The sequence below is a fragment of the Phoenix dactylifera genome, chromosome 8 (assembly GCF_009389715.1).
Source record: "Phoenix dactylifera cultivar Barhee BC4 chromosome 8, palm_55x_up_171113_PBpolish2nd_filt_p, whole genome shotgun sequence".
Lineage (NCBI taxonomy): Eukaryota > Viridiplantae > Streptophyta > Magnoliopsida > Arecales > Arecaceae > Phoenix > Phoenix dactylifera.
This window is the reverse complement of record NC_052399.1, coordinates 5,304,251-5,317,886: the sequence shown is the minus strand read 5'-3', so window position 1 is coordinate 5,317,886 and position 13,636 is coordinate 5,304,251. Positions and strand designations below refer to the sequence as shown.

The 13,636-nt window shown below is 40.4% G+C and overlaps 1 protein-coding gene across 1 annotated transcript; it reads right to left on the bottom strand.

The window, feature by feature from the left end:
• Nucleotides 1-10,267: 10,267 nt before the first annotated feature.
• LOC103712923 lies at nucleotides 10,268-11,799 on the bottom strand. Its single transcript, XM_017844239.3, has one exon. The coding sequence runs from the start codon at nucleotides 11,654-11,656 to the stop codon at nucleotides 10,817-10,819; it is 840 nt and encodes a 279-aa protein (XP_017699728.1). The 5' UTR covers nucleotides 11,657-11,799; the 3' UTR covers nucleotides 10,268-10,816.
• Between the last annotated feature and the right edge of the window lie 1,837 nt (nucleotides 11,800-13,636).

Below are 13,636 nucleotides of genomic sequence, written 5' to 3'. Positions count from 1 at the left end.
TATCTATCTATCTATCTACCTATCTATCTATCTCTCTGTGTGTGTGGGTGTTCACATTCATAGACTCATCCACCACAGACATACAAGAATGCATACACTTGAATATGATCTTTCTTCTTAAACATGCTTTGTTTGGACCCATTTAGCATTCCTCATTCTTCTTTAGAAGTTGCTTATAAATTCGGTTTGGATGGGTAAGAGAGTTTGTTGTTAACATGTCTTATCTTACTAGATAAAGGCATACTAAGAAGTTTGGCTTTGTATTTCTTTGTCCGTAATAATTTACCTTTTCGGTTGCTCCCCTAATTCAGTAACTTTCCCCTAAACTTTGTAGACCCTATGGCTCGAATAAATTTGCTGTCATTTTCTTTTATATATTAAATTTGATAGGTTGGTGGTGTTATTTCGGCCTTGAGATGTACTTGAATTTTGGGCTACTGAATCACACTTTCTCAATTTTAGCTTCTAAAATATGGCTGTTGAGAAACCTACAGAAAACAGGCCATGATGTTTATATCAATAACTTTGTGTTATATAGGCAAATCGCTTAACGGATGGATTGAAACTTTAACCTTTGAAGGTGTTACAATCCTATTATTGTTGGTTAATCTAATCAAATCTTGTTTACTGTTTCTGTTTTTCCTTATGCAACTCCTGCTATGCCTATTAATATATTCTCTTTTTTCTACAATCTTTACTGTAACAAGTGTTCTATTAATATGGGTCAATTTATAGATTAAAGTACAAGTTACTGATTTTTGAGTTTCTACATCATCATCCCTTAACTAGATGTCAACCCCCTGCAAATTAGTACAGTCCTGGCCAAGATGGCTTGGGAAAGGATGGTCGTGGCATGAAACCTGAAGGAACGGTTGGCAGAGGGAAATATATTCTATCGGTTGCACTGTCATGAAACCAGCGTGCAAGCCTCCGAATTTCCACCAAACTTAAGAATTAATAGAATTTTTAAATACTCATTTGGTTCGCCAAAAAAAAAAAAGTAGGGTAAAAAAGAAAACAAAAAAAAATGTTCTTATTTAATTAGAGTTGTTGAAGAAGAAAGATGAAAAAATAGTATTTTTGTGGAACTAAAATTTTCATATTTTATAAAAAAAAATCATGAAGAATATAGAAAAGCTACTTTTCCACCGGTTGGAATTAAATTTTTTTTCTCCAAAATTATTCTTAAGCCTTCAAAATCAATGGATAAAGTTTTTTTTTATTAAAAGTATAATATATATTTTGCATAACTTTTTCAGAAAAGTAAATGCTCAACCAAATATAACTACTTTAGAATGACCATTTCTTCATGGTCAATTAAACATGCCAAAATTATTTTTTCACGTATCATATTTTTGGAAATCAACTTTTTTTTAAAAAATATTTTGATGAAAACAAATTCTTTCTGAGTCCTAAATAAATATGTATTAAGGCAATGCTTAATATGAGATATCTTACCCCGAACCCAAATACTTGACTAAAGAACCATTTTGTTTTAAAATCTTTCCATGAAAATTATTTGATCACCATATTGTCTAATGTTGACATTGGATGATATTTTATAGTTCTTTCTGTCACATACTTATTACAATTGAATAAAAATAAAATTGCTGTATGTGTATTTGGTTAGGGATAATCATTTTTTGTCATCAAAAACCAGTCCAATCTAACACATGCTGAAATAGGAAAAACTAGAGTAAGTTTTAGCTTCTTAGTTTCAGTTAACATCAAACGCGACCACCACAACCGCTTTGTGGTCAACTTTATATGGTTTTGGCCAAATTTTTTGGTTTGGTTCAGGCATGTCTTGATGGCAGTCTGTTTTGGGCTAGCTTTGAAGAACCGCTTGGGAAATCAGCTCCATGTCACTAGAAAGGCCTATAGAAAGTACTCATAGGATGACATAATTTGAAAACTTGCTTCAATAACTCGTACAAATTTGAAACGTATGCTTTGGATGTTCAAACGGCGGGGCCCATCTCCCTGGGCTGCCGATACGGTTTATCTGGGCCGCCCGTGGAGGGCTTCAAGGGGAGGGCGGCGGGTACGGGGGAGGGAATGGGTCTTGAATGGGGGTGGCGGTGGGCCAGAGGAGAGCAGATAGGCTTAGGTTCTATGTGGGAGCAGGATTATCTGTGCAGGTAGAGGGGCCACAAGGGCACTTTCGTCATTTTAGATAAAATGTTATTTAATTTATTTTTTATGCTGCAGGATGGATCGCAGCCGCAGGATCATCTGTGCAAAAAAAAAAAAAAAAGAGTAAAACTTTAGAGTTTTTATAAGAGTATATATACAAAAGAAAAATCTATTTTTTTTTTTGGTACAACAAGTTTACAACTGTCAGATGTGAATGCGGCCAACAAAATCAGAGAATAAGTAGCTATAAAAAGGTTCCAACGCAGACACGTGTTCTACCCAATAAAATCTCTCGACTCCGAGTGATGTGCAGCAAAGAAAACAACCTACAGTTTTTATTGTATAACACGATCATATTGTTTTAGTTCCTGCATATTTATAAGGTATGGTTTAGCTTAGATTGATTTAGGATTATTTTTGAAACGGAACTAACTTCAATCAGCTTACTGGAATCAAAACTGAATCGATTATCCGTGGAAATCAGTTTAGATTAATCTGATAAATTCAGTCCGGTTGGGTACGGTTTACCATGTTGCCGGGATAATTGAGCTTCTATCAAATGGGTTGGGCCAAATGGGCTTCTATATGGAGAATAAAATCGTATGAGAAAGAAAAGAAGAAACAAATCCTGCTGTTCTCCCACTGTCATGAGTGTCGACAGCAGTTCGGCCTGCCGGGACGATCCCCAGCTGCCCTGCTCTACATCAAGAACCACCACGGACTACGGGCGGGCATTGATGCCATCTGCTGGGAAACAGCATGAAATCGATGAAGGCTTTGATCGGTGGGTCCGCGAGGCAGCGGCGAGGGAGAATCGAGGGGTGGGTTTTTTCTAGGGTTCACGGGGTATTGGGTGGAGCTGCTTGGGAACGGATGGAACAAGAGAGAATGGTGGGAATTGCGTTGGTTAGAATTAATTAATACAAGAACGGAGGCGTAGCGGCTATTGGAGCCCAAGCCGGAAAGACATAATTCGTTCTTCTTGATATTTATTGACTCCTCTCGTAACTGCAATTGGAGTGAGCCAATCCATGGAAATGGACGGATCGGAGCATCAGGGTTCTGAGAGGAGGGAGGCGGCGGAGATCGGAGGTGGCGGTAGCTGCTCGATGTAGGGCCTGTGAGGGAGGGAGAGAAGAGAAAAGGAAGCCATGTGGTGATTGAAAGGGATGCCGGTTTGCTCGATGGTATGGTCAAGAGGTAACGAGAAGAAAACTTTGCCCAAGCAAGCGTTAGAGGATCAAGATTTGGGACTTGGGTTCAACAAGAAGAGTGGGTGAAGGGCGGTCCCGAGCATCCGAGTGGGAGGAGAGCACGAAGCTATCGAGGAGAAGACGTTGAAGGGCGATCCGTACGGGGGAGAAGAGAAGACGTTGAGGAGGTTGGGGGCGGCGGCGGCTAGGGCATTCAACGAGCTTGAACTGGGTATACAACACCCCAACTGAACTTGGCCTGAACCGGTTAAGTGCTTATACGGTTCAATTTAATTCAGTTTTTTTTTTCAAAAAAATTAAAGCAAAATACGACCGATGTGTTTTTTTTTTTTTTTTTTTTTGAATACAATGGCTATTCACACAGCTCAGCTCTAGTGTAAGTAACACTAGAAGAGTCTAGAGAGATGATGTGGCGCAATAGTGGAGCGGTAGCTATATAATATGTCTACAAGATCTTTTTTGAGTATTGGGCAGCAAAGAAGGCGATCCAGTCCACCATCTTTATCTTTCTGAACACGTACACAGCCTGAAAGAAGCCGCAATCCCTCACCAATGTAGAAGGAATCGATTTTTTCAGTTTCTGCACTTTCTAAAGCGAAATTAAACCAAGTGTGAAAAAGCTTGACTCAAACTGAACCGAAAGAACTTGTTCGGGTCGGTTTTGCAGTTTGGCATGTTTTCCTGCATACCCCTACATATTTTAGGAATGTCATATGGATTTATGTTCTTTTTCTAAGGCTAATTCTTTGACGTGGATCGTATCTTCAGACTATTTCTTAGAGCTTTCATGCTTGTCTTGGAGCTTTATAAAGAATAATTTACCCCGCTGCAGTACACCGGAAATGAAGGAAAGAATAATACGGATTTGTCTTCTTTTATCCAGCTTCGTTATAAGCCTTGTGATCCTCTCTCCATAATATGATTTTGTTTGAACCGTTGAACACTTATTTTCACCATTGTCAATGCAGACACAAAGATTGAATGAACTAAAAACACTTCACCTAAGGCTCTTGGCAATTTGTGCTGCAATCAAAAGGTTTTATTCTTTGCGATGCCCAAATTTGTCTTGAGCCACTTTTAGACTTCCCTTTTTGTGACTCTCCGAGTCTGACGTCGCCCATTTATCAAATGCTGGCAGAACCTGAAGACACTTCCAAAACCCTTTCTTTTAGATAAGACATATATCAATGGTATCCTCGATCGAGTCGATCCTCGTCAGGCCATTTTGAGATCAGACTTATCAGAGAGCAATTTTCCTCCTTGCTTTAGGTCGAAATGCCTGTGATTTACAAGCTTCAGTCTCATTCATCATTGCTGATCCAAAGAGCACCAATGCCTTTAACTCCAATGACAGATGATCTTTTCACTCAATCTAGTCAGTCGAAGAGGTCCCCTATTTAGTACCGAGGCACTACCACTCTACCAGTGAAGTTGCTGCTAGACAAGTTCTCTGCAAGTACTCAGGGAAATCTCCAACCAAAGGCACCATTTGTTCTCTATGCAGGTGGTCTCCAGAGCTTTCAAGTGGGAAGTCTAACTCCTGTCTCACCAATATATTGACAAGGGCCCTAGTATTATATAAGCATGTTATGCTTTGAGTTTTCACAGACAAATGATGACCACCTGCATTGTTATCTATAGCACATACAAGTTGGCTAGGAGGGATAATTTTCCCTCAAAATTGATTGGTTCTGTGTCTGCCTACCAGCCAACAGGCTGGTTTTGCTCTTGAAAGCAAACTCTACAGTTTGGAATGAGCTTTCTTAGCGAAGAGATCATTGCCGGAGTGCTGTCGGGCACTATCTACAAATGATGGCATCCACAGCTCAGCATCTTGTGGCCTTCAACCTAAAGATACAGCCCGACAAACATATGCTGCCAAAATATGGTTAGGTATGCAACTTGGTGAGCTAGCCCTTGTTTTAAGGGCCAAACTAGAGCCAACCAGACTGACAAAATATCTCACCCAAATCTATGGGGTTGTATCTTTCGCACAAAAGAAGGATTTACCTTCCTTCGCACAATTCCACTGCTGCATCACGGCTTGCATAGATCTGAAAATGCTCTGAACTATGTCATTCATCTGCATGCACAGATCTTGAAGTGAACAGTGATGATCCAATGGCGGATTTGCACGCATGAAAGATACACCCGTGATGCGATCTAAACTTTGGGTTAGTTGTATTTGGGAGGATTAGGTTGGATTGATCCAAGCAAGGTTTTAATTGTGTTGGATTGGCATCCCTGTTATAGACATGTAGGTTAGATTTGCGTATGGTGCATGGGACTTGAACGCTAGAAATGAGATAGTATTGCAGGTTAGGACTTAGGAGTCCTATTATAGACATTCAGGTTGGTTTTGGGTTGCGAGAGTGTGCGTTGGAGCCTAACCTGGCAGCTTTCGCTCCAACCTCATTCGAGTAAGATAAATATTGGTCTTAGGGTTTGGTTTAAGCTAGGCACAAGTTGCATGTCTAACCCTTGAAAAGATCTAATTTCTACATCTCTTTTTCTAGGCGAAGAACCAAGTTCATCGTGCTTATGCTTGGGTGCCAAGCATAAGCACCCCTATATATATATATATTTATGATGTTTTTCTGGGCAAAGAAAGTGGGGTCAGATGTGGATGATATTTTTTATGATCTCTTCTACCTTTATATATTTAGCACAGGAATCCACTAAAATTAATTTCCAAACTTTTTCTCTAAAGAAAAAAAAGGGCCCGTCAACCTATTGAAGGTAGATCAGTAATGGCCCATGGGCCTGGTCCAGCTTGGTTGTCCGGGGCTGGCCTAGGGAACCATTCAATGTGCATCGGCACGTGCGACAGGGAGAGGAGGACTCTTGATGGAAGTTGTCTTCCTTCCCGAGTTCGTCAAGGAAGAGGATCTTAGGGCTTGCCGAACTCCGGTGAAAACTCTAGGACTCTTTCTATAAAAGGGCCTCTCCTCTTTTTTCTAAGCATTGCTCTAAATATTCGGCGAAATTCCTTAAGTTCTCGCTTGGATTTCGTTGAACGTTCTCAGCAAATCATCGTCCTATAAATTAAGGTATGGGCTTCTAAACCTTCTTCTCTCTTCTCCATAGTTTTAAGGTTGCCATTGCCTGCCAATTATGAGCGGTTGATGGTCAGATCTTGAAAACAAGGTTCCCCTATTTTTTTTCTTTTTGTCCGGCCAGTTACGTTGCCGAGGGTTGTGACCGTTGCTATCGTCGGGGTCATTGTTGCTGCTATTGCCAGTTACCTTTTTTTTTTGAAGAGGGGGTTGGTTGGCTATGACTCTTTGTCTGTCTCCCTCTTATTTCTCTCGCTCTCTCTCCAATGTTTCTTTCTTTTTATCACTCTTTCTCTCTTTTGATATTTTAGGACTAGTAGAGGGTCTAGATATCTAGGTAAACTAAGGTTGACCAAGTGGACCCTAGGAGGGGGTCTCAGGTAAGCAATGTTAAAATTTAATACCGTTCCTTCCATAATTATATACCATTGATCATGATTGTTGTGGTCGCTCTAATGATTAGGCCTAATTTTGTAGTGGGACAACATCTGGGCAAGAAGGTGTTAAGCTGACCACTTTACCTTCGAGTTCGTAGATCGAGAGGAGGATCAGTGTACCCAGTGTTTGAGTCTATCATCGATAGAGGCAAGAAGTCCTGTACACAATTTCCTATATTAATCATATGTTCTTGTAACATGTGTCAATGATTTGGGATTTGCACTGTTTGCTATATGATTGTTGATTTATTTTTGACATGGTTATATAAATATATATATTTATTTAGGTTGTTCGACTATTCATATAAATTTGTTTAGTTGGTTTAATTGGTTAATTGTGGAGTCATTGGATATTTGTTTATCTTAGGCCTTGCATGATTTCTTGGACATCGCTCCCGTGCTCATGCGGTCATATCATTTGACCGACCTTAAGTGAGGGGTTCGGGGCGTGACAAGATCCAAGCGTTTGCTTTGTCACTAGTAATTGAGTAATTAATGTTACAGGGATATGGAATTGCACTGCCTCGAGTTACATCTATTTCATTTGCAATTTCTGTCAATTTTTTCAATTTTTCTTATTTTCCACTTGGATCCCAGGTCTGGTTATTGCATTATTGTTGGTTTTTGAATGAAGCGGCAGGTCCAGTTGCATTCAGAAACCAGAATGGACGAAGAATCTGAAAAATGCCAATCACCTTGCAAATAGCCATATGCGTGGTCCAGCTATTCTTCACCCAAAATATGCATCGATCCAGAAAAGTCTTTTTAACATTTTGAAACGATTCTTTACCCAAAATATGCGTCTCCAGAAAACATTTTGAAATGATCGAATGGCCAGCATCCAAATTTTGAGGATGTAGAAGAACATTTGCACGCAACCTTTAGGCTTCGTTCGGTTGTAGGATTATGAAATTCAGTCAAAATATAACAACTTTGGAGCCAAAAATAGAGTTGAAGTAGAATAGAACAAACCTACGTATCTCACATACACCAGCACGATGGAGTAATTCATCTAGATCACAAGAGAAAAAAAGAAAGTAAACCTAAAATGTATATGTTGTTAATGTCTTTCTTGCCTCAACTTAACTTAGTGTTACAAATAAAATCCGAAACGTAGGGGGCAATTCTGCCCACCCCCCTGGGTCCATTGCCTTCCCTGCATTTGCCATTGCCGACAATGTTGCATGATGGAGCCGTGCTCGTTGCATGGTGTATGGTGGAGCCGTCCTCGATGCGTTATTTAGTCTCTGTTATATCTCCCAAAAATTGATTCCCTTAGCCTATACTGTTCTGCGTGGTTGTATATGTGTGTGGTTCTGTTCTGTGAGGCACAGTGGTCACTGTACGTAAATAAAGCCGCCACCTTTCCTAAATTTTCTCTCTTTACAGAAAAAGAAACACATGCAAGGCTGTGTGTTTCAGAGAAAACATTAATATTTTGACGCTATCTTTTAAACTCTTGGCATATACGCTCGTGCATGCACGCGCTTATGTGGTCATGTACGTAGGGATGACCGCGCGGGGTGGTGCGTTTGGCCAACCAATCTCTCGTTTATACCTTCCGTGACATCAACGCGCTCAAGCGATCTGCACCGAGCTCATAAACATTCATGCCATTCTGGCCTGCACTTTTACATCGCAGTAACCCCCACGCGAATGACCCATTGTACTCAATTCTCACCCACAGCATCCATGTGACACCAACTGGAAAGAGGACTACTCTAAAATCCCAACCCGATGCTACGAGATTCAAACCCATGAGTACCTCTGAAGGAGGCTAGACTCTAGAGTATACCCTGCTCATTGTAATTAAGTAAGCTTTGATGGTGGTGGTGGAATAAGCAATGTTAGTGAAAGTTAAAAGGCTAGACTATATATGTACCAATTTATTCGACAGCAAGCTAGATAGTCTTCGAATTGTGTCATTGATGTTGAACTTAAAATGAAGTAGAGAAGATTAGCAACTTTTGAAGCTTATGTGTTTGGTGCCTTGCACTCATAAAGGTTGAATTTTGGCCTCCTCGACAATGATGCAGAGCTTAGATGCCAAACCGTTCCTGGCCAACTCATGATGGATGTCAAAGCTGATATCTTTAAGTAACCGAGACTTGAATCTAAAGGGCACCGGCTATGGATTTTATTGAAGTAGATGAGACTGATTGGACTCCAAATGAAGATTTTTAACTTGCAAGAATTATTCCGAGAAGAGTACAGCAGACCAAACCTTGACTTATTCTATCAGACCAAGTAAATGGGCTCAATTGAACAGGTCTATTTTGGGCAAAAGAAGATTTTAGAGATTTTAGCATGATGCCTGATAGTTGTTGTGATGGATTTATTCTACAAGGCTTTAGGTAGCACGTTTAAAAAAAATTGCAGGGAAATCATGGGCTGCAGAGATGAATTATTACTTCTGGGGGAAATATCAAGCAAGCTATAAGTTCTTAAATTTGGGAGAAAAATTGTGATTGTATGCCATCATTTTTCATTTTATAATATTAGCATGCAGCTCATAGAACTACATATTGATCTAGTGTGTGTGTATATATATAATGATTAAGATCTGGATCCAAGCATATTATGTGCGAGGACCCACGCAAGCGTGTGCTTAGTTTCATATTGGTTATTTGTAGAGAAGATCTTGAATATTTATATAGGATTAAGAAATCTAAAAAAATATTTTCCGACTGTCCATTTTGGATGAGGCCCTGAGTTGTTATGAATTGTATTAGAGCGGAGCTGACCTATAGCCCATGTAGACTAGGAGATACTGTAACATTGGCTCATTGAGGCCCACTACGGGCTCCTTTATTTTGATAGTGACTCCTTGAATTTTGGGGTTGTTATATTATACCACTTTTATTTTGATAGTTCCTGTTTGAATAAATTTTGGGTACTTATACTTTATTTTGATAGAGGCTGCCTGAGGTTTGGGGCAGTTACATTATGCGACTTTTATTTTGATAGCGGCTGCTTGAGTACTTTCTAATGCAGTACTTTTTCAATTGAAAGCACTCTTCAGACATAATATAATAATTTCTTTTTTTCAGTGGTTTCCGGTGAGGTATGGACATGGGAGATCAAATAAAATAAGGGTGTACGTCAAGCAGCAGAAAAAAAGAGATCGGGTGACGGAAGCCGCAGTAGTATATTACCACCTAAATTGTAACATAATAATATGGCAATTATTATGTACCACGCAAGGATGATGTGACTTGATAAGACATCCCCAAACCAAGCAAATAGTGATGCATAAGCTCTATCAATAATATGCCGTCAATATACTTCGGGAGCATACTTAATTGCGAGTCAAATTTCAAAACCCATCAGAAGGTAGGCTGTTGCGGTCAGTGGTAGCAAGAAAATAAAAATCCGCAAAACTCCTTCCTTCCAAACCAACTGAAGCTATTGGGGCAGCAAAAGCAGGAGAGAAAGATATACCTTACGTGTATCTAAAAGTCAAAAGCCTTCACGAGTTACACAGCCTCTTGCTTTCTCAGGGGGCCAAAGCATATAAAACAAGCTACCATAAATTTGGGACATGGACCCTCGGCCACACAACAAACCAAGCAATCCCATGGCCCCAAAACCACAGAACAGAGAGAAAAAAAAATAGAGCAACAGTAGGCAACCAGGAGCCGAGAGGGGAAAGCCCAGAACAGTCCACAGACATTTCCAAGGAACCGATCGAGCAAGCGTGAAAGCAGGGGGACCCTGCCCTCCCTGTCCCCCAATACCTCAGCACTCTTCATGATCGCCCTATCCACAATCCCTTCCATCACCCTCCCTCCACACAAGCCCATAACGCTCCCCTCCCCCCACAACACTTCAAACAAGAGTGAATAGCAAATCAAAAGCTAAAGAAAAAGGAAAAAGAGAAAAGGCTCCCCAAAAGTATATCCTATCATTACAAACAAACAAACCCCCCCTTGCCCCCTCTCCCTCCTCATTATTTCAAACCAATCCACTTTCTTCATGGAGAACAGGTAACTGTTGATCCCCTCCTCATGCTCTTAACCCCACAGCTGCATGACAGATAACCAAACACGCAGGTAGCCGCCGGTACGTTCAGAATCGGACTAATTCTCACTCCGTTGCTGCATGATCGTCGCGTACCCGAATAGTAATAAGTTCTTGCACTCGAATCCGTCGAGACCTTACGGAATAATAACGACGACGATGAATTGATACTGCTGTCATCCTTGCAGCTGCCGCGAGTGCTGTTGTTTTGGTTGGTCTTGTTATGGTGCTTGTCGGGCCTGCTACGGACTGATGGCGGGTTTATGGTCGGCGAAGAGCCAGTGGACTTGCTGCGGAGTAACGTGAAGGGACAGACGAGACCTCGTCGGCTGCCGCCGCCGCAGTTCAGGCTGCTGCTCCTGCGGAACCGCCAGAATGATTTCTGCGAGGAAGAGGGGGATCTTTTGACGTTGTCGTCGTCGTCTTCGGAGCTGGCCATGATCTCGCGGAGGCTGCCGTGCTTCTTGGGTAAGGGAATTGTTGGCGGTGGGTGCGGGGGAGGACCGGGCGACGGCGGGAGTCGGGTGGAGGGGTTCTTGATGGGGAGGGGGAGGAGCTTGCCGTCGGAGAAGAGCTCGTCGGCGAGGGAGGGGTCGTCGGTGGAGATGCCGACGCTGAGGCTGAAGTCGAAGTCCTCGGCGGTGGGGTCTAGGGGAAGGGAGGAGTCGAGACGGCTGGTTTCGGTGGTGGTGGTGGAGGAGGGGGAGAGGTCGGACTGAGAGAGGTCGTGGGAGAAGGAGATTCTTGGGCTCGCCAAGGCTGTCAATCCCCGGTTCTCCGAGCACACTTCCATGGTCTCTCACACACACAGAGAGAGGACTTGTAGGTGAGAAGAAGGTCGTGGGGGGAGGAAGAAGGGATCAAGAGGAGGTTGGTTGGAAGAAGAGGGGCCGGGTGGGAGATGGGGTAGGGAACGAATCGGGGAGGTTAACGGCTAGAAGGAGGTCACGAGAAATACGGGGTGAGGCGGGGGAATAAATAAGCGGGGCCGTCGCCGTCTCTACTCACCGATGGAGAGGTTAATTGGCGTGGCTTTAGAAAATATTATTTAATATTAAAATAAATATGATTTTCTTATATATATAATACTATATATTATATATTGTATATTGTATATTGTATATTATATATTATATATGTATATTATTACTGTTGAAAAAAAAAAAGAGTTGTATGAAAATTTTATCTCAATCTATTTTGGTGAGGATGTACAACTGCTTACAATGATAATAGATACAATGATGGAAATATAATAATAGATTCCAATAATATATTGCTTATAATGGTAATAGATACAAGAATGAAAATATACAATAATACATTCCAATAATATGCTTTAGGAATCCTACATGATCTTGAAGATTTTACAAATATCCTAAGAATATATGTTGTTGTAATCTCTTAATGGAAAATACAACAATAGATTCAAGAATTACATTTAAGAAATGGTTTGGAAATTCCTTGGATTTTCTTTAGTGATCTTTTGAATATGTGGCTGCATGATCTTGGAGATTTCTTGAAGATTTATGTGATAAACAATTGGGCTAATACCCCTTAAGCGAATGGGGCATAGGCGGCACATGAAGCTTGGACTTGAGAGTGGAATCGATGAGATAACTTTTATATGTAGTTGATTGTGAGCTATCCGTTCCCAAACAAAATAAAAATCACTTTCAATTTATTTAGTACGGGCATGAAAAATAGGATTACTTGTCAAATAAATTGCACTTAGGTTATCACACCATAGTATGGAAAGATCGAGAGAAAAAAAATGCACCCAACTCATATAATAACTGTGGAATATGTATATATAAGCTCAGCAGCAACATTACCCAATCTTAATATTCAAACTCTATGTTAAAGCAGGCCATAGTTTGCTGCTTCTTTGAGCTCCATGAAATAAGATTAGAGTCGGTAATAGATACAAGGATGGAAATGGGAATCCTACATGATCTTGAGGATTCTACGAATATTCTAAGACTATGTTGCGGTAATCATGTAATGGAAAATACAATAAAAGATTTCAAGAATTACGTTCCAGGAATATACTTTGGTAATTACTTGATTTTTCTTTGGTGATATTTTGAATATTTGGTTGCATGATTTTGGAGATTTCTTGAAGATTTATATGATAAACCATTGGGCTAATACCTCTCAAGCGAATGGGGCATAGGATGCATATGAAGCTTGGACCTAAGAGTGGAAAATCGCTGATAGAAGAGACCTTTGATTAGTATATCAACGATCTACTCTTAGAATGAGATAACTTTTATATGTAGTTGATTGTGAGCTATCCGTTCGCAAACAAAATAAAAATTAATTTCAATTTATTTGGTACGAGCATAAAAAATAGGATTAGTTGTCAAATAAATTGCACTTAGGTTATCACACCAAAGTATGGGAAGAGAGGAAAGAAATGCACCTAACTCATACAATAACTATTAAATTTGTATAAGCTCGGCCGTAGCATTAGCCAATCTTAATATTTAGACTCTATGATAGAGCAGGCCATAATCTGCTACTTCTTTAAGCTCCATGAAATAAGATTAGAGTCGAGGAATATAGTATAGCCGCTCATAGATCGTCGATCATCAGGGTCTCAGGGCTGATTCGCATCCAAATAGGTACGTAAGGCAATCTTAGATAATTTTTGTAGTTTGCAGCCATAATGAATAGAGTACTTTAAGTATTGTGCAATTCATTTAATAGTCTTTTAGTGTTCATTAGTTGGCTTCTGCATGAATTGACATACATAATTTACAACATAGACAAT

What these genes read in the sequence shown, in the direction of transcription:
- LOC103712923 (XM_017844239.3), bottom strand. Translation starts at nt 11,656, where the DNA reads ATGGAAGTGTGCTCGGAGAACCGGGGATTGACAGCCTTGGCGAGCCCA.